At 39.0% G+C, this 21,033-nt stretch overlaps 1 protein-coding gene across 1 annotated transcript in view; it reads right to left on the bottom strand.

Annotated features, from left to right (window-relative positions):
• Positions 1–10,045: 10,045 nt before the first annotated feature.
• The window catches only part of LOC122158781 (V-type proton ATPase subunit S1-like), a 48,741-nt gene continuing 37,753 nt past the window's right edge, over positions 10,046–21,033 (bottom strand). Inside the window, exons 7-10 of the mRNA XM_042815775.1 lie at positions 19,552–19,793; positions 18,882–18,935; positions 15,102–15,339; positions 10,046–10,868 (exon numbers count right to left, since the gene is read on the bottom strand). Coding sequence (XP_042671709.1) covers positions 10,659–10,868; positions 15,102–15,339; positions 18,882–18,935; positions 19,552–19,793 — 744 coding nt within the window. The 3' untranslated portion in view covers positions 10,046–10,658. The remainder of the gene's footprint in view (positions 10,869–15,101; positions 15,340–18,881; positions 18,936–19,551; positions 19,794–21,033) is intronic.

Raw genomic sequence — 21,033 nt, 5'->3', positions numbered from 1 at the left:
ACATGAAAGAAATAATTATTCAGGTCATTTACCTGCAAAAGTAGATATTTGGCTATCAAAAGAAGCATAAAATTCCTTGCAGTGGCATAGTATCATCTACCTGAGCATCTCAAGGCACATCTCAGTGGTTCTCTGTTTTACTGAAGCAGAAATCATGGCACACAGAGTGGAAGGTCTGAATTTTCTAAAGCAGCCTGTCATAAGGAAAGCTCCTGTGTCAGGGGCTCATTTTCAACAAGGCTCATTTCCAGTCATAACCTGAAAGTTTAGGTTCAGCTGTCACAGTATTCAGCTGCATTGGGCAACTTTTGCTTGCATTAACCTGCCTGATGTCTGAGGGCTTTCAGCACAGCTCTTCATCTCTGTTCCAACTGCAGATATTAAAAAATTGTGCCCAAAATTGGAGACTGAGGATTTAGCACAGAATGACATGTTGTAGACTATCAGTAGACCAAATGTCACTCAGAAGAAAACAGATTTCCTCAGTTCTAACCTCCAGGTAATTTTGCTTCCCTACTCCAAACCTTCCTGATATGCTCATAACATTCTGCTTTGAAGAACTGTATTTAGGAGAGAAATGTTTCAAGACCTAAAGGGAAGTGGGAAGGAAGCATCTTACCTCAAGTGTCTGCTTTGTATCAGGTAAGTATGAAAAACGATATGAAATAATAATGCGAAGGAATGAACTGAAAACCATGCTGACACATAAATATGTGACATACAAACCATGCTGCCTGGGACACTTACTTTCATGCTGGACCAAACACTACACTGCAGCACAGACTTCTGCGATACTCCAGCAACCAGAATGAGATCACTGCTCCTACAATCACCTTATTGTGTCTTCTGCTGAATAAGCTGAAGTTACTGAAGGCAGAGTATAAAATTACATGTACTGAAAGCTTTCAGGAGCAGCAGGTTCCCTTCTTTACTCCCAAAGCTGCCTTAGACAAGGCCTGTGGCACAAGTACCAGAGTACGCAAGGGCTGGGCAAGAGAAGGCAAGGAAGGGTAAACCTTTGAGCTGAGATGTCTGGCTGTCAGCCCCTTGCATTGATTTGCAGCCATCGAGTGAGAGAAAAACTGAAAATGATTAGGCTATCAGGGCTGACAAGCACTTCATTTTTGCCAGCAGGTTCAAAAATTGAAAGTCGCAGTGAAATCTGACAGTCCCTACGTTGTTTGCCAAAAATGACCAAACCTCACAGACTTTCTTGCGCTCCTCAGGGCGAAGGCTACACTGTCAGAGATATGACAGAAATACCCTTCACAAATAATTGGTTTATCTAAGTGGCACACTTCTAGCAATAGACTTCATTAAAGTTTTAAAAGTTCAGGCTTCACTTATGGAGCTACTTACCCTGTTACTTGCATCATAATTGACTCAAATGCTATCATTTGTATTTGAAGTTAAACACAAACCCAGTTGCCTTTTGTGTCTTTTTTATTATTAGGCACATCATCCTGTAGTAGCAATTTCTGATTTATTTACTAAAGATGCATGATATAAGATTTTATTAATAAAACAAAATCTATTTTTTCCTTAAAAAAAAAAGAGCCACTGGATACCTGGGGACTGTGCCCTTTTTGGTGCTATTTGCATGAGCGAGCCTAAGGAAATGGAATATATTGTACACAGAACACAAAAACACAACAGCAAATCGGTCCCACTGACCGATTAAGAACGAAAGAATAAGATTTAAAGAACCCAGTGACTGGATCTGATTTGGTCTGGGAACATAAGGGGTTTGCCCTTATACACAGCAGGTGCACAATAGTTCAGCTCCATGATTTGCAACCTCTGACTCAGTCTGCTCTGCAATGAGCCATGCCAGATTTTAAGATAAGGCCAAATCTGAGACCTACAGAAGGAGATGAAAAAATCCAATGCTTTCGAACCCTTGTTTCTAACTAGTGCTGCCCCTTAGGTACAGTTACTGCTGGGCATCTGCTGCAATTTGGGCACTGTCCCAGGGCAGTGTGAGGTGCTGGGCAGGGAAGGGCACCATGCTGGGCTGGTACATCCCCACCCCCACAGAAACAAGGATGCCTGGGCACAGGGGAAGCCAACGCCATTTGTCCATAATAGTTCAGCAGTACAGCAATTACTTCAGTGATTACTTTATCAGTTAACTAACAGAGGTAACACTCAAAAGTTAAAGGAAACTTCATAGTATTGCTATGTTTGTTTTCCTCTATTCCATTTCCAAGCTCTTACATGATCTGGTGAAGTCCTGCTTTGTTCTCTTGGAGTCTGTTGCCATGGAAGTGACTGAAATATCACAAGTTAAACATTATAGCCTCTATTTCCTAAACAAATAAGCAGCTTTTCTTTCTGCAAAGGACGGCAAATGGCACTTGTGTTGTTCTCAGGCACACACTGCACTTGCCAAATGTTTTTAAGTGCTGTGCTCTACTCTAAGCATCTGGGTCACCAAACAGGAAGGGTCAGTGAGGAGGCGCAGCCCAGGTTGTGGGCAGGACAGGATGTTCTGGAGCTACTGACATCCCAGCATTTCCAAATCAATCCTGTTTCACCCTTCTGCTGGGTACACACAAACAGACCCACTGCAAACATGAAGGGGAGATGAGGTGAGCTTCAGCTCAGGTGAAGCTTCAAGTCAGGTGGACTCCATAACAGCCTGAGTAAAAATGATGAACCAACATTAAGTTTAGTATTCAGCTGCCTATTAGGAAGCAGGATGATGCCTTTATTTACTGGAGAGGAGGGCTAACATCACTTGATGCATTTTTCATGAACACTGAAGTTCAGCAGAGCATCAATACTGCTGCTGTGCTTGCTGCATGCAAGGACAGAGGAGGGAGGGAAGGAAGGACACCTTGTTTCTCTGCTTCCTAAATCACAAGAGGACATGAGGGATGCCAGCCCATCATCTGCAAGGGGTGAACCTGACTGGCACAGCACAGTGTTTTCTCTTCATAATGCATCCAACTAACAGGAGGGCTGGGAGCAGTCTAAAACCACAGGTTCTCTATTTTAGATTCTCTTTTCAAAAAACAAATATAGCAATGCTCACCATTAAAAACCAAAACCTCCTATATTTTGCATAGGTCTCTCAAACTCACTTTAGAGCTCCCAGATGTAAGGAGGATTGTTTTTTTTTACATTCTTTTATTTTCTAAGTTTCTACATAAATTCAGATACATACATATACATATATATCTATATGGTTGTTACCAACTTTTCATCAAAAAGAGGCTTTGGGCCTGGCCCTTGATTCTTTCATCTATTTGACTAAACTGTTTTCAAGCAGATGTAAGTTTTGGATTGCTTGTGTAAACTTCCAAAACCTGAATTTTTGGAAAATTCAGTGACTGAAGACCTCCAGCCCTTGCAGCATGATCCTGGAGATTCCAGTCTTAGGCTAGGAGCGATCACACTAAACAAAGCCAGACTCAGTCAATGGGATCAACAGACTAAGTGGCCGAACTGCTGAGTAGTACTGTACAGCAATGTCTCAAGAAGGTGATGCTCCCACACTGCAGAACAGGGAGATGTTAATCTGAACATTCTGCACATTAGTCCTTCAGGAGGTGGAGGAAAAGTGCTAATTTCACTGTTTTTGTCAGACTGCATGCCCTATGCAGCCTGTGTTATCTGACGTATAAGCTGTGTTCTTCACTTAATAGACAATTTCACACAATGCTGTTGTCTCGCTCCAATTTATAGGAGGGAGATGAGGTTCTTTTAATATCTTGTATACCCGGCGTGAGATTTAGAAACAGCGGTTCATATGTTGTTCCATCCAGTTTATTACCAAACCTAAGCAGGGAGACGGGGAAGGGAAGGAGGGCGATAGAAAAGATGGAAAAGAAGCAGGAGTTGCGTAAAGCGAGGAGAGTCACCAGCAGGATCCAGCAGCGGTCCCGTTGCACGGCGTTGAAAGGTCCCAGGCAGACGCAGCAGGGGACGGGGCGAGAAGCAGCGTGGCCGGCTTTGGACAGCAAGCAGGTAGACGAGGAAGTCGAGGAGCCAATTCTTGAAGCAGCAACAGCGGTCAGGCAGCAGGCTCAGGAGAGTTCGACAGTGTGCAGGAATCACCTCAATCTTCAGGAATCCCTCCTCTTCTTCATGAGGAATCTGTTGCCAGAAACCTCTGTTCTTCTTCATGAGGAATCTGCCGCCAGAAAACCTCCGTTCTTCATGAGAAATCTGTTGTCAGAAACCTATCCTCATGGTTTTCAGTTCCTCTTTTATCCTCCTTGTTCTCCTGCCTACGTGACAAGGATAGGCCTTGAGCAAGAGTCATTGAGCACCCCCTGAGATGGCCATCATCCTGAGATAGGTCCACACAAAGGAGCACTTCACAGCTATTTAGCTGCAGCTCATCTCGCTCTCGTTGTCCCTGGCCTTGCCCATCTGCGTCGCCCAGACAAAGGATCTCACAACTTTTGCCCAGGACTTGCCTGGATTTTGTTCATCTGTGTCCTTCAGACAAAGGATTTCACAGTCCTTGCTTGGGACTTGAACAAGTCCATCTGTGTCCCCAGCAAGCTTTGAGACACAGAGGTTAACAGAATAACATCTTACAGCTGTAGCACAACAATAAATAAAGTCAGTCAATACATTCAATCAGAAAGCTGCTGTCTTTCCATGTAGTTGAAGCAACTTTCATTAGTACATTTTGATTTGGAGACCCTATCTGTATGAGAAGCATGCATTAGTATCGGGTATTAAGTGACCACAGCACTGCCACTAAAGCAAGGTCGCTATATTCCTTAACAGCATTATAAGGGTCTAACAAATGATTGTTTAGCATTAGATGTTTTGTTCAGAGGGAAGAGACCTTTAGTGCATTCTTCCAAATGCACTAAAAATATAATAATTTATGACAATAATAAAATGATTTCACTTGGGACACTAACAACAGATATTTCCTCCGCTGCGAGAGCTCCTTTCCCTTCCTTAACAAAGGGTACAAAAGGTGAAGCACCGATTATATTGCAGTTGCAGCTCTGTGTGGTTCACTTTGAGATAGGAAGCCCAGTATATTAAAGTATCAAAGAGGAACACCTGAGCTATAATTTTTGATTAAATTTGCATATACAGCAATAGTCTCACCATAAATAGCTTTTGGAATAAGTCACTGCGCAGCAGCTGAGTCTGGTCCTGGGTTTGTAGAAGGCACAGACACTGCTGATTAGACAAGATGCAGACTTAATGAGTAACGTGCAATCTTTCTTACTGAATCTTTGAAGTGAAACCTTTGGCTATTCCAGATGAAAACAATGACATCCTGAAAGATCCTTCACCTTTCTGATAAGGGGAGGTGGTAAAAGTAACCAGCTCATGTGCTAACCAAGAATTTCACAACAAACAGAAGGTGGCTGTTCATATGCAAAATGCCTTCTCATTTAAGTCTTTGACGCTAACTTTATTCCAGTGTTTCAAACATTACAACTCAGAAAACTATTGGTTAATCTTTAAATCCTTTCACAGCTGCCAGAAGCATGCTTAGCCTGACAATCTATGACCACTAAGCCCTTTCTGCCCCCTTGAACTTCAAAGAGTACTATAAAAGCTATTATAGCAGAAATGGGTTAAAATTATGTCAGAACACGAACAAACCCTGCTTTCCCCCACAGTCAATAAATCATTGTTGTGCTATTTAAGGCAAACAAAAGCAAGGCCTGGTGTTCTGCCTCTCCATTTAGATACCCAGACATCACCACTAGGCCATGCAAGCTGGCAGCAGTAAGCCATTAAGGTTTTAAATTCTGGCAACAAAATCAGCCAGTACACCCCCAAAAACTTCTGTGAAAATCTAAATCAATGAATGAAACATCATCCAACTGTGCCACCCTTGCCATATAAGAATATATCCACAAAAGCTGCGCAAGAAAAAGCAGGCCATCTGTTCTCTAATTGTAATACAAGTGAGTTACAAAGAGATAAAGCCTCAGACTTCTCCATTCAAAATTCAACTGCCTGTTCAAACCCTCTGGGGACCAATTCTGTTGCTTCATGTGTGTGGTAAGACAAATGCAGAACACCCTGGGCAGGGTTCCCACTGCCATCTCCCTTTCAGGCACCTCGGGCTCCTGGAGGCCTGCCGAGCTCTGGCCTCAGCCTGCAGGCAACCCTGGCTGCAGCTCTGGAAGCCAATACTGAAGACTTGGGAGCCTTCTGAGGTAGCCCAGCATCACACAGGCATGCACGCCCTCACCTGCAGCTGCAGGCCCTTCATAGCCACCTGTGCTTGTCCATTGGGGTGTGGGACTGGCGGCCCATTGAATGGGTAAGGACTTCAACTCAGTCTTTTGAGGAAAACGGGAGGGCCCATAGTGCCCCTTGTCTTCTACATTTCCTCTTTTTGTTAAAGATAAGAGTTGAGACCATTGAAGGCTTGGGACATCTTCATTCAACTGCAATGTGAAGAAATAGAGAGGTCCAGGCCAAACCTGGACCAAGGGCCTTCTATGTATCTCCAGCTTTGGGTCTATGCAGCTGGATACAAGAGCATTCCTGACACCGCCCCCATATATGTGGTTAGCTGCACTGCGTTCAGGCAGGCAGTGACAGAAAACAGCGCCCAGAATAGCCTCTCAGGCTGCCTGCAGTGTGGTCCCTCACCCTGACAAGTCACCTGGCTGCTTTGGTTTCCCCTTTCGACAAGTATGACAAAAATCCTTCACCAATATCAACGTAATGTGTGAAGACATCAATGTTTGCAGCTATCTGCTTTGCTCCACAGCCAGAATTTTATTACTCAGCTGCAAGAATGACAGACCCAGACAGGCACCTGCGTCTCATCTATTCTTGTGCAAAATGATATATTACCTCCTTGGTGGAAAAGAGAGCACAGCAGTGTGATCTGAATGAACAGCTGAGGCACAGTTACAGATGGATAAAAAACAAGGAGAGTAACATCTCAAATCATGTCAGTATGCTCCAGTGAATGATGTTTATTAATTGACGGAATTATCACTTCACTATATATATGAATCCATATTTATCTGGGATAAATATGAAATATAAAATTACAATTTTAACATTACATCAGCATGTCCTTAACACATCCATCCTCCAAAGGAACTTTTATGATTTTTTTTTCCAACATTTAAAACACCATTATTGCACAGTTTTCAATAACTAACGAAAACTGCATATGACATCATGGCCACTGTCCTTCATTCTATGTGATGTCTACACAACTAGTTACAGGAATACTAAGACTGGAAATGAGTTTCACACCCACATTGCCATCTGCAAAGCTGAAAAGATATGTTCATTCATTCATGATAGTAATAAATTATATATAAAACAGTCTAAAATTAAGTTCAATTATAATAATTCAAGAACATACCAGGTCCAGGGGTATAGAGAAATCCAGCTAATCTAGAGCAAGCAATCTTCGTAGAATCAGAAGGTGTACAAAAAGTCGTGATGAAGAACAGGCAGCTTCTTCACTTATGGTACATCTTTAGCAGGTGATACACTCCTGTCTTTCAGTCACCACAATAAGCCTTCCTTCCACCCACACAGGTAGGAAGACTAGGAAAGACACTGACCCACATTCTGGAAGTGAGAGACTAGTTACTTAGGGAACCACCCCTTGGCAAGATCTTGGTTCTTTTTTTTCTTTCTTTTTTTTTTTTTTTTTTTCCCCTACACTTCAATATTTTTTTAAGCTTTTAGAAATCTGAGTTCTAAAGAAACAGTTCTTTCTTCTTTTATTTTACGCTGCTAAATTTTGGTAGGGAACAAACTAATCTGAGAGAACATTTACTAGCAAAAAGAGTAAGACTGGTTCCCTTTACTCAAAGATTATTAAGATATTTTGGCATAATTATTTTGAGCCAACTGAAAGTGTTTTGTTTCTCACTATCCCACTATTTCAAAAGGCAAATAAATTAATTTTCCAAGTCTGTTTTTGCCCATGACAGTGACTAGTTAAGTGACTTCTATGTCTTCATCTTGACCCATTATCTTTTCCATCCTGTTTTCCCCCCTGGCCTACTAAGGACAAGCAGTTAAGAAAGCAGCTGGGTTGGCTTCTGACATTTGGCCACAGTCTACTCACCCCAAGATGCAGCAGAAACAACAGTGTGCAGGAGAAAAACTTCCTGCCCTCTTGGCTAAGTGCATATTATCTGCTTCCCTTGGGCAACACAAGGAGATTGTCACTATTCTTGCTCCTACAATCATCACCACCTGCTGAGACATTCTGCCAGCAGTGACCAATATCCAATACTCAAACTTCCTCTTGTATCTTAGGTTATTTTCTCTGTTGTTTTTTTTTTCCCTATAGCTTATGTTGAAAGTATTAGGAAGCTCTCTAATTTCCAGATGCTCCCTAATTCAGCTGATACATGTTTGCAAATTAATTATCTACCAGGTTCCCAGAAGAAAGAGAGGAATCAATTAATTAATCGAGTCTTGCCTTCGCAGATGGAATGACTTAATTTCCTCTATGGTCTACATACAAATACTACTCTTAGAGTGTTTCCATTATACTCTGTTTTACTGCAAATCATTTATGGGTTTCCACATAGTTTGTGAAAGAAGCCATTTTACAAGTAGAGAAACCAGTACAGCAAGGCAGTACCCATAGCATGAACAGGAGTCAGAACTGTTCTGACTCAGACTGTAGTTCCATCTCTGCTTTCCCCTCCAACAAGAGATCATTGCTGAGTTTTGACACGAAATGCTTTAAATATCTTACGGCTTCAATACTTTTATGTTTCAGCTCGGTTTTTCTCTTGTTTTAACCTTCTTGACTTCTCATAGATAAATCATTTTTTTTCTCAAGTTGTACTATAGGTTTTGGGTGTTTTTGTTTTGTTTTGTTTTTGAGGAAAAAAAAATCAGAAACTGTCAATAAAGTTTCATTTATTTATGTTTTTGTTGTTTTTTTTTTCAGCCGTGCTCTTTGCCACCCTCCCCTCTTCATTATTTTGTACTCCGTAGAGAATGAGCTGGCACTCACAGAAGTCTTTGGAAACACTTCTGATAACTTCAATGAGCTCCAGGGTAAGTCACGAAGGCTCACACCTTCCAGACACAGTTAATGTTCTCGCTGGAACTGTTCCTGAAGCAGGCGTGTTTTAACAAGTGTACCTGTGATTAAGCTCAACTGCGAAAACAGAACACAGAACTGAGAGGCCCTTGGCAGCTTTCTAACTTTATTCGGCAAAGTAGGCAAACACAGGCAGGTGCAAAATCCTGCTAGAAGTTCTTGAGGCCTAGCCCTGCTGAAATCAGGGTCTTGTTGCTGTCCATGGCTGCAGGGCAGCATAAAATACAGCTGCAAGGGTTTCCCCCGCCCCCTGTGGCCTTGTATAGCTGTCCTTCAGTTCTCATACACCATCACCAGTGAACAAAATCTATTTTAAACTTTGGTGAATCTAGAGAAGAGTCATAGGAAAGCTGTCTTCTCCAAACCAAGTCCCTTGTAATGCCCTTTGTTCTAGCTATCAGTTTCATGACTATTACGTCGATTTTCAAGGAAGACTCATTCTTCAAAGAGGGGATTAATGAAGTCCAGTTATCTCTTCTGCCAACTTATTTTTGCACAGTGCCTGTCTAATGCATTTTTGTGCAGATCAAATGCCAGCATTCCTCAAGGTTTTGAAAAACATCTGGGGAAAATACTACAGCAGTGGAGTCACTTTTCCTAGTTACACACCAGTCTTCTTTTTGTCTTCCAAGTCAGGACTGAATGATTAAGAAGGAATAGCTTCAGAGAGCATTTAACTTACTTCACTGGCTTCAAAGCAAAAATGTAGCATCCAGAAATGATGAGTATAAACTATTGCTGGTTTAGTTAAATAGCTGATTTTAACCATCTTTCCTCTTAATCTCTGTCCTATGAGATGGACAAAGATTAAAAACAAAAAAATTCTCATGTGGCAAATATAACTTTGCTAAATTGTATCTTTTTGTTCTTTATCTAGTAACAGAACATTTACAGTCTTAAAAATACATTTCTAACAAAAGAATTAAAATATTATTTTACCTTTTTTCACCATTTTACCATTTACTGTCCCATAATATTTAGCAATTCCCACCACATTCAGATTGATCAGTGAGAGGTTGTAGTCTCTTTATTAATTGCAGAAGAATTAATCACACTGAGCTCTATCAGGCTTCTGGAAGCAGTGAGATGACCATGAACACGTTCAGACTTAAACTGCACAGTACCACTATCTTTTTTCCCATTTTTTGTACAACCTTCAGAACTACTCCAAAGATACCTGGCAAAAGAAGAAGTCTAAGAAAATTACATTATTTCCATCTGCACTGGCACATTTAATCATACTTAGTATGATAATATTTCAGTTTCTTATTGAATTAGTTATTTATAAATCCTTCTCATTTCTCTCTGTTTTGATAGTCTTTCTTTGCCAAAAATATTTAATCTGAAGGCAGCTTGTTCTGGTCTTTTTAATAGCTAGAGTAATAATCTTGACAACCTCACCTTAGACCTTAATAATGAACATTATTAAAAAAATGAAAGTTAATAACAAGTAGAATTATTATTATTATTGCTAACCATAAGTATCCTTTTAATATGTAGTTTGATTATCCTTTTCTGCGATGACTTTTTAGGTTACACATGTCATACAGTAGGAGGCTTATAAAAATCATAAATATCAACCCAGGAAAAGCTGAAGCAGCATTAAATAAATCCATAGCTATTCTGTCTGAGGAACTGACAGAGCTGGACCTTTGGGATCATCAAATCTGCTGTTTGTTGTGAGCTGCATGATCATATGGATTCCATAGGTCAGGATCCACAGTAAAATTATAGATGTTACCAAGCCCATCCAGATTGCAGGACTGAAGAAACCTGTACAGTCGCTGGCATAGGAAAACTGGCCATTTTCCACGTTGAATCCTTGAATCTGAGAATGAAGAAAGACAGATGAGTGAAATTAAATGTAAAATACAGACGTTACTTTCAGAATGTATGCCACTCTCGCTCAGCCCATTAAAAAAGAGTGAGAACAAATTATTTTGCATAACAATTTTCCAGGTCTTTTTTCCACTGAAAAATTTAAGACGCAGCAGTTATATGTTTGGCAAGAGAGAGTTGTGTTTCCACTTCACAAATCTGTATTAGTTTTGAAAGTAAAACCCCATGTGTGATCAGCCTAGCTCAATGACCACTTCTGAATCAGGAAATTCAAGGGCATGTGAGGCAAGGCTCCCCAAATGATATGATTTGTCAAAATATCTGGAGATTTTTAGATAATATCTCCTTGATGAGTAGAACTTCTAGAGCCTACTTTAAAATGCATTTAATGATACGTAATATTTTACCTGAGCTTTAGTAAAAGTTTAAGAAAATAGTTGGTAAGGTTTTTTATCCTCCATTGAGGTATGGACTCCATGCTGTGTATTCACATACAAAAGCCCATATATGGAACTGGACTTCGTGAAGGGTGTGAAAAAATAACAAGGGATTCTACAGGTGCACTGGGCAGAAGAGACAGGCAAAGGACAGTGTACCTCCTCTGACTAATGAGAAGTGAAAGTTACCTTCAACAGGCATGAGAGGTGGTCAAAGACTATCTATTATGATCCATCTCCAAATTTTGCAAAAAGTATGAACAAACTGAATGCCTTTCAGACTGATACTATACTTAAACTTTTGTTAAAACCAGTTAAGATTTTGAAAGACATAAAGGGAAGACAATTTGCTGTGTGGAAACAGGCACATAATGACATAAGCACCCACTCCTTCAGAAGGAAGGGAAACCAGTGGAAGAAAATGGGAAAAGAAGATCATGGATCTTTAATTTCTGTGTTCCCATTCTATGATTACTCTGTGCTTTAAGATAAATTAACATAAAAATGTTGTGTTAATAATTGATTTTGCACTTCCTATGAAAGATGCTGCACAAACTAAAGCAATTTGTCTGCAGCTTGTAGACAACGCTACTTCAGTAAGCACTCTGAGTTTGAGTTAAATTATGGTTCGGGCGACTGAAGTTAATGTGCACATAATATGTCTTAAAGGCAATGCCTGAACCTTGTGGAATGCTGATTAATAAAGCTATTATCACATGCAGGAGTAAGGTGCCATGGCTGTAAAGATAATTTTAACATCATGAGATTTTTTGGACCTTGTAGAAGAACCTTTCCAAGTGAGATCTCTGCCGCTACTTGCAAGTCCTAAATGCTTTCACTATAGGCAGTCAGAGTTCTGAGTAAAGCAGGATTACTGGCAATAAGCTTTTGGGTTGGGTAACTGTGCAGTTTCAAAGAATACAGGTGCTTACCAAAGCTGTTTCTTATTAAGCCACTGCTTTGAAAACAGATGAAAATGTAAAATAGTCATGAAATATAATCTGAAAAATTTATTTACAATAAAAAGCAGTTGATGATTTATGTTATTTCAGTAAAAAAAAAGGCTGAAATTCTGAAAAACAACGCAATCTCATTACCACATTTACAGGAAATCTGAAGCACTTAGCACCTATATTTTTTAGCAAGATATTACCACTTCTTTAGAGCCAGAAATACTGTATTTTATTTTGTCGATCCTATTGGTGGTGGTTTTTTGTGTTTTTTCTTTAGTGCTTTTTTTTTTTTAAATGATTATGCTTATTGAACCTCTGAGATGAAAGCTTTAATTGTACATTCTTAAAATGTGATATCTACTTTCAAGAAGAATTATATGCAGGATTCTTTTTTAGCTTTTCTGAAGCTTTATCGTTCCTGTGGGGGTGTCACAACGCAGCTAAGCGATAAAAATGTCATTTCTAGCAGCATTTCTACCAAGAGGAAATTAAAAATACTTCAAAATTTCTCTAATTTTTATGAATGCAAAATACAGCATACAGGAGCCAAAGCTCACTTTCTGTGGAAGTTTTGGTTTTACTGTTTGGACTAGCATTATTTGTCTTGTCCATACTAGCAAGCATTTGCTGAACATGTTTTAAATTATTTGTCCTGAATTGAGTCTCCTCATCATCTGGCTTCTGACAAAGCCTTCAAGTAAGATCTCTTGTTTTCACTGATCTTAAACATACACTGGACTTCTAATTTTTGAACATAGTAATATTTCAGCCATAAAGAGTCTTGCCACAAAAAGCCATAACAGAGTGATATTAGTACAGTTACATCTGTGAGTGGTGACACTGTAGGCAAAGGCTTTGTCTAAACAGTATTGTACTGAGGTTCTTTATAGCTCCAGAATAAAGCAATACCTGCATCATTTCAGCCTGGTTCTGGAACATACTATGGAAGCCTTCACTGTGCAGATGCTACAACCTCTTTAGCATGGTGATACTATTTTGACCATCCAAAGTAGTAAAGTGCAATTGTACCAGCTAGACTGGCACTGGGTCCTGATTTCTGATTCACTGCATAACATTGACAATGAAAATGATGTTCACCAATGTCAGCAAGCAGATTCTATGCCATCTGCAATCACTAAGCACATCCCATGTGCTTTCATCATCTTGCAACACAGCTTGGGAGTTAGCAAATCTCATTCTTGGACAAAGACCAACAGTGGTACCATTCAGATTTCTTCACGTATCAGTAGACGAAAACTGGGAAGGTATGATCTAGCTTAGAGAGAACTTAGAAAGTGGTAAAAAATGGTGACATTATGGCTTGACACACAATCATATAACAAAAATGTTCAGAATAAGACTTTCCAGGCTGTTTTTAACGCCAAAGACTTGATTAGAGAAGAAGGCCTTGTTCCAAAGGAAAGTTCAGTTATCTGAACAGTGGAAGTAGAAGCAGCTGTTGCTCCACAGGAATAAAGAAGAGGGGTAGGTAACCTACTTCCTCTCCTCTTATTAAAACTAGACTGAAAGGATTCCTGCTAAAGGAGGAAGAAGACCTCTTGTTACACTTTGAGAAGATAGAAGTTCTAGGAAAAGACAGGTTGTTGTAAGTGGACCCTTTGTATTTTCACAACCCATGAATTTTCACAGATCACAGACTAGTGATGTCAAAATCTGTGCTCTGCACTTCAAAGATTTGACTAAACAAGGTCCAGTTGCATGGATTCAGACATTTTCAAGCCCTTCCTTAAAACACCACCATCAGGAGGAACCTTCACAACAATGGTATGTACTGCTGTACTGCTTCTCAAAAACTGTGGACTTAACCTTAGAGCCTGCAAAGAGGAAGATAAAAACAGTGACTCAAAAGGAAGGCTGCCAGAGATACTTAGGTCTAGTGTTTTTGTGTGGCTGAATAATGACTAAACATATTAAACCTGCATTTCATCTTCTTTTAGAATCCAAATCTGCAACAGACCTAAGCAGCTCTGGGTAGTAGGAGGAAAGTAAATCTTACAACCAATGCTATTCTTTTGAGATTTCAGTGTTTAAACTGAAATCAGATCACTGAGATTTTTTGATAAATTATTAATATGACTATACCAGCATTTGTATTCAGTTATGAGATCAGCTCATCTTTGACAAGGTGAGTCCGGTTTGCTAATGTGCCTCTCCCTAAGTGAAAATCAGTGCCCACCTGCATCTACACAAAATATAGGGAAGATCTGTATTTCATTAAAAAAAAAACAAACAGCAAAACGTTTTCCTTCTGGGCCATGTGGTACCTAGTATTTCTCCTGATTGAAATCCACGGCAAACCTTGCAACCTTCCATTACATTTAATTCTACTGGGCATTGTTTCTGTCTGTAGGAGTTTAGACTATCTCTGTCATTGAAGGCTGTAACCACACTAAGCTGTACTTTTCTAGGTAAACAAAGAGCAAAGAAATCAAATAAAAACAAAGTAAGCAGCATAAAGCCACCCACCTAAGAGGTCCACATTTCCAGCAGCAGCCCAATTCATTAAACAGGCGTGGAGACTTAGTCATTCTTTGCCTGATTAAGCGCATTTGGTTTTATTGGTTTTTCTTTTCTGAGGACAACTTTGGAGGTTTTGTTTTTCACAGCTGCACTTCCATGTTCTTACTGTTCAGCAACTGCCATCTCTTTTACCCCTTTTTTGAATAACTCACCTAGGGGGAACAGATTTTCTTTTACATTTTTCCTCAGGTCAAATTGAAAGTAAGGGCATTATGAATTTGTGTCGTTCGGCACCTACAATAGCAAGTAATAATTCTTGGAATTATCTCTGAAATAGCAATGTGTACTCACTTGGAACCTGGAAATGAAAACATCCCAGTTGATTGCTTCCATGTTGGATGGAATCAGCCTTGCCGGATAGAGAGTACTTGTTCCCACCAGCTGACAATGAAATGAGTACTCTGCAGGAGCAGAGATGACAGATACATTATACTTAGCAAGTTTTTCTTCATCTTGTACAATCTCAACTGAATCCAAAGTGAACCAATTTCTAGCTGAGCCTCCATAGAACATATTGGTCATTAAAAACCTAGAAAGACAACAGAATAAACAATAAGTCCAAATACCAGAAGGAAAAAATTAACATTCACTTTATAAAGCAGTGGTGGCAAATAATGAAGGTACATCACAGCTGGTGTCTCACATCATCAGGACTGTTCATAAGTGAATAGCCTTTGTGAACATTTCTACTGCTTCTTGGGGTTTCATCTCACATCTCATCTTTGGCAGGCAAGGAGCAAGAAAATGTGATTTCATTCTTCAAAGGCCTATATCAATGCAGTATCTCATCACTTACCAGCACTTTATAATGAGTGGACCAGAACTTAAGACACTGTCAATAGGCCTGTAGTGGCTCTCAATAAACAATTTATGGGATTTTTTGAAAAAAATTGCTTTTATGATAGGTACAGCCCTGATAACTATTTTGATTTGTTGTAATTCTTCCTTGATTCAGATGCTTAACTTGCAATCTATCTTTGCAAATGCCTGAATTTACAGTAAAAGACAGTTTTCTCTCACTAGATGGGAGGAAGGGTTGTCAGCCACACTTTCCTATGTGTAGCTGTTTAGCAACAAATGAATATTTTCTCATTTTGCAAAAAGTGGTTTACAGTAGTTTACAACTGTGGCATTTAAATAAGTGTTGCTACCACTGCAGTATGAACAAATGTTCTGAAAGAAAAATAGCTGAGAATATGCAGAAGTAAATTCTTATCCATAGATACCAGGACCAAATCTTTACCATTTTTACCCAGTAGCTTTTAGGTAATCAAATTATTTCCTCAGGAAATGATAAACTTTTCTCAATATTTTTTGCTTCTTACTTAGTCCCCACTTGTTTTGCATATTGATATCTCTCCTGGATATGTGGAGTCATATAACTACAAGGAGTTTATAAGAGTAATCTGTTTATCAGTAAGTCAGACTTGATTCAAAATGAAATATTCTAATGTTTATCCACACCACTATGGGCACCACTATGTGTGGATTTTAAAATCTAGGGTAATAATTAGATGCAATTATGACAGGTTTCAAAAATACGCAGTCACCTATAAATGAGGCACAATACAGAGTAATAGTGTTCTCCACTGATTGTTTAAATCAGTTGCTTTCAGTAGCATATCATCCATTCAATTGAAAGTCTACACTCAATACTATCAATGTTCCTTAGGGGTAAAATAAAAAATTACTACATTGAGCTATTTTCTTGGTTGTTTTTTTTTTCGTTTTGTTTTGGTTTTTTTTTAAATGATCAGTGGGTTTTGATTCATATAATTTCACAAAATCATAGAACTCAAAGCGTCATTCAGGTGAAAAAAGGATGTTCTGTCTTTTGTCATTCCTGTCTTGAACTTAAACTGCTCCTTCCACACTATATTCAGCCATAAACATCAGCAAAAAAAGAACACACCCTTTGAACTGCATCTAGTATACAAGTATATCTGGAAAATTACCCCATTGTTATAATGATAACAACTTATAAATGTATTAGCAGAGATACTAGTTGTGAGAATCTTTTCCTGATATATAGCACAATTTGAACTGAATTTTCATCTGCAGGCACTAAAAGAACTTCTTCAACTTAAAGACATGGCCTTTTATAAATATACATAAATATACAATATATACATAAACATACTTAAATCTTGTGCCAGCCACAAATGCTGAGTGTGCTCTGTGCTTTGGCTTAGAAGGCAAGGAAGTGAAAATAAGGAAGTTCTCTGGAAACACACTCCATGAACAAACAAGTTTTACAAGGCTATGTATCTTGCCCTTTACAGCAAATGCTGTGCTCACATTGAACATTACAGACAATGCAGGAAGCAAACTTTCACAAAGCCATTATACTCTTTAAGTATTGTGGCACAAACAGTTCTTGGCTGCATGCTAGACTCCCTTTGTGGCAGATAACCCTGTGAACTCTAACTGTCGCTACTTGTTACTGATCACCATCTCACGTGGCTATTCATTGCAAGGAGAAATGTTTCTGAAAAGGAAGTTATATGGAATTACTGTTGTTCCAAAGATTGCAACAGAAGCACAATTGATATGTACCAGACTTTACACCACAGTTTCTGGAGCAATTCTATTTAATACATGCTGTACAACAACAGTCACATTCTTAGAAATTTAAGTAGAGAGAAACGAAGCTCTATCCAGCTAATGCCAGACAGAGCATTAGCACTTCTGTCCAATTTGGTACCTTTCTCCAGAGAAGTAGCACAGCCAGAAAACAGTTCATCCTTCAATGGCAAATGCAGGAGGCTGACCACTGCTCTTGCTAGAGGGAAGAGCGAGGCATGTTTCCATAAGAAGAGACAGCTATTGCAGCTGCTTATAGGAGGTGGGATATGCCTAGGTGCTCAGCATAACGTGGTAGGCTTGGGGTGGTAAGGACACGCTCGGATTGAGTTTACACTGCTGAGGTTAGAGTTTATTGAGCTTAGAGAGAAACAAATTGAGCTATTTAACCATGGTCCTGTCTGGTATCATTTTATTTTATTAAATGACCTTTATAGAGAAAAAATAATGCAGTTATGGCTCTGTCTTCTGTTCCTTCTCACCTCTTTGCCCTGCTCATGTCCTGTCTACTGAGGCAGAATGTAATCTTCCTAAGAAGTCATCTTCAACAGCAAATGTAATTGAAATGAACCAGAAGGGGAGAACAGAAGTTATAATGTATCTCTGTGGGTTTTAGTTCTTGAGAACAGACATGCTGGGATGAGCAAAGTAAATAAAGTCTTCCCGAATCATGAAAAGATCAATGGACTGTTCTGGTTCTGTTAAGTACATATTATATACCATGCAATAGTGTATTGCGGGAGCTAGTAGAGGCCTAAAATGACATGACTGTCTCTTTAAGCAGGAGATAAAGTGAAATGAAAAGAGCAGGCCACATTGCCTCTGACGGAAAACATTTAACTGCTGTTCCTGCTGCTGAGGAAAGAACTGAGGTTAGTGGACCAGTAGCTGTATGGCAATTCTCACAGCAGTACAGATGCTATCCTGGAGTCCCCCAGCAAAAGTAAAAGCAGCATGTTTTCTCTTTGAGTTTTCATCCCAAGTCTTCCTGTTTCCTTATTTTCTCTTCCCTATTATATATTCTCTTCCCTTCTTACAGTGGAAGAAGCTTCCTCTTGCCATCATCCACAGAGCAGAAAAATAATCAGTTTTTGCAGCCCTCATTAGCCACAGGCTAACTCTGACAGAGTACACTGGCAATCCATATCAGGTTGAAACACAAGCCTGGCAAGGGAAGCAGACTTCAGCTCCTAGAACTATTTCTAAATTAAAGTTTGATTTCCCTAAGAAGGGAAATCCTGTTCTGATCCTACCATCAAAATAAGATGTTTCATGTGCCAGTGTCTTACAGAATGATTGATTGTTTACACTATTTTTCAGAACTTTACCTGAGCATGCTTAGATATTCCTTAGTGTATGATAACTCCTCAGCAATAAAAAACAAAACCGTGATTTTAATAACCTTTTCACCACTTTTTTTCTTTGTCTTAACTTACAAATGGGCTTCGTACATCACAAAGATTCATTTAAGACTAAATCATAAGTTACCTTATCTCTAGGCTGTTGATTCCATTCACTGGCTTTGTGTATTTTAATGACAGTCTAAGAGTAAGAAAAAGATTTTTAATGTTAGAGTAGTCAGCCTTAATTAAATCACTGTGACATTTCAATCAGAAGGAATATTCTAAATCAATAGGCAATTACAAAAGTCATGTAGAAAAGGTTCACAGTACAGAAAGCACACAGAAAAATATGACAAAATATTTCTATAGCCTTTTTTTAAAAAAAAAACCAAGAGCAGGTGCTTCAAAACAAATGAAAGCAGAGATCATGTTTCATTAATGTATTTCCAACTGAAGTACCACCTACCAAATGGCAATACTGCACTTCAAGGGAATTTTACAATGAAACAATAATCTCGTTAATGCTAGTGGAGATCTCTGTGATGGCAAGATTGGGCACAGAGAAACCCATCTGGACCAAACATAAACAAGCAAGCAACTAAATAATGCAGAAGGAAAAAAGAGAAAATGTAGAGGAGGCATCTGAAAAATTGTTGTGGTCTTGACTCAATCTTCTTTGTACAAGAATATTAAATCTAATATTTTTTTATTTTGTATGCGTTAGTAGAAGAAAATTAAGTTTTTATTCTTTCCATTGCTCTATTAACTTCCAGAACAATATGTACATGAAATTTAAAATTTCTTGTTCTACTCACGTTGTGTTGGCGTCTGAGCACGTAGAGGAAGAAATATCCACACTCCGGGTAACAAACGTCGCTTTTGTCAATTCTATTAAAACTGAACCATTGACAACAAGACTAAAATTACTAGCATAGAAAAGGATGCATGTAATATTTCCAGTGGTCACATTCAGAGGTGGATATGAGGAATCGTCTTCTTCTTCAGTAGCCATTAACTGTCGTCTTAATTTCCACATCACATCAGGTTTTCTAGAAATCTGGAATAACAGCACATTAACACCTCATAACCTTTGAGAGAGAACTCACAGAATCACACGGAATCACAGAATGGCCAGGGTTGGAATGGACCTCAAGGATCATGAATCTCCAACCCCCCTGCCACATGCAGGGCCACCAACCTCCCCATTTAGTGCTAGACCAGGCTGCCCAGGAACCCATCCAATCTGAACTGAACACAGTGAACCTCTATCCTTCTTAAATCTGCATTTAAACTTAATATTTACAATTGTCTGCCTTTTTAATGGGCAGCATGGTGGCTAACTGGGTGGTATTGACTTTGGTTCCCATGTCAGGTTAGTAAAATGAGTACCCCTTATATGAGACAAATGAATATAAAACTATTTACTATATAAAACTATATAAAGCTAGTGCTGCCTTAAGACGGTAGCATCCATTTCTGTTAACATATAAATAATTAGATTACAAACAATATAGTGAAATAATTTCATCTCTTCTGTGATCACAAGAAAATTTTAACTTAACAGTTCAGTGACCATGCTCCTTGATAACAGGAACAGTTTTTACACTGTTCATTCTAATAAGCAAGCCGGTAAACCTCTGCAGTTCTGTATTTAGGCTCTTCTGATGGCTTCTGGAAGAAAATGTATGCTCAGTTGGATGAGAAGGCGAACTTTTATAAGAGACTTCACTACAGATACATTTGCTTTAAGGAAGCTTCAAGGAATTCCTTTAATTGGTGCCTTCTTGCAAATGTGCCTAGGGCATCTTCGCTAAAAAGAGCCCCTCTGATACCAACAGTAAAAGCTATCTGGTCGTACTGGATAAAAACTTTATCTTTTTGTCCATGTCTTCACTTTTTACTCATACCTGTACTATGCCATTTATTTTTAACACATGCATCAGCTTTACAACTTGATATTCTACTAGTGGCCTTTGCCCCTGGATAACTTTAGAATATAAGAAATGAGAAGTGTCACAGGAGTTACCAGAAGTATAAGTGTGTTGATCTACTGTCTCAAACCATATCTAACAAGTTTAAAGATAGGTAAGGACTTTTTTTCCAGTTTGAAAGAGAAGCTATCATATGACTTTATAATCCGACTGTAGAGAAGCCCCCCCAAAAATTTGTTACATTAACTGCTGCCCTCTAAACACTGTGGGACATCTGTAATTTACAATGTCTTTGCAGATAGCCATCTCATTCTAGGAACAAAGCAGAATGGGTTGAGTAGAAATCCTTTAACTAAACACTCAAAT

The sequence above is a fragment of the Centrocercus urophasianus genome, unplaced genomic scaffold (assembly GCF_019232065.1).
Source record: "Centrocercus urophasianus isolate 14NV4802_14NV808 unplaced genomic scaffold, USGS_Curo_1.0 seq_15, whole genome shotgun sequence".
NCBI lineage: Eukaryota > Metazoa > Chordata > Aves > Galliformes > Phasianidae > Centrocercus > Centrocercus urophasianus.
The sequence above is the reverse complement of the archived record's forward strand: the minus strand, read 5'-3'. Positions and strand labels throughout refer to the sequence as shown.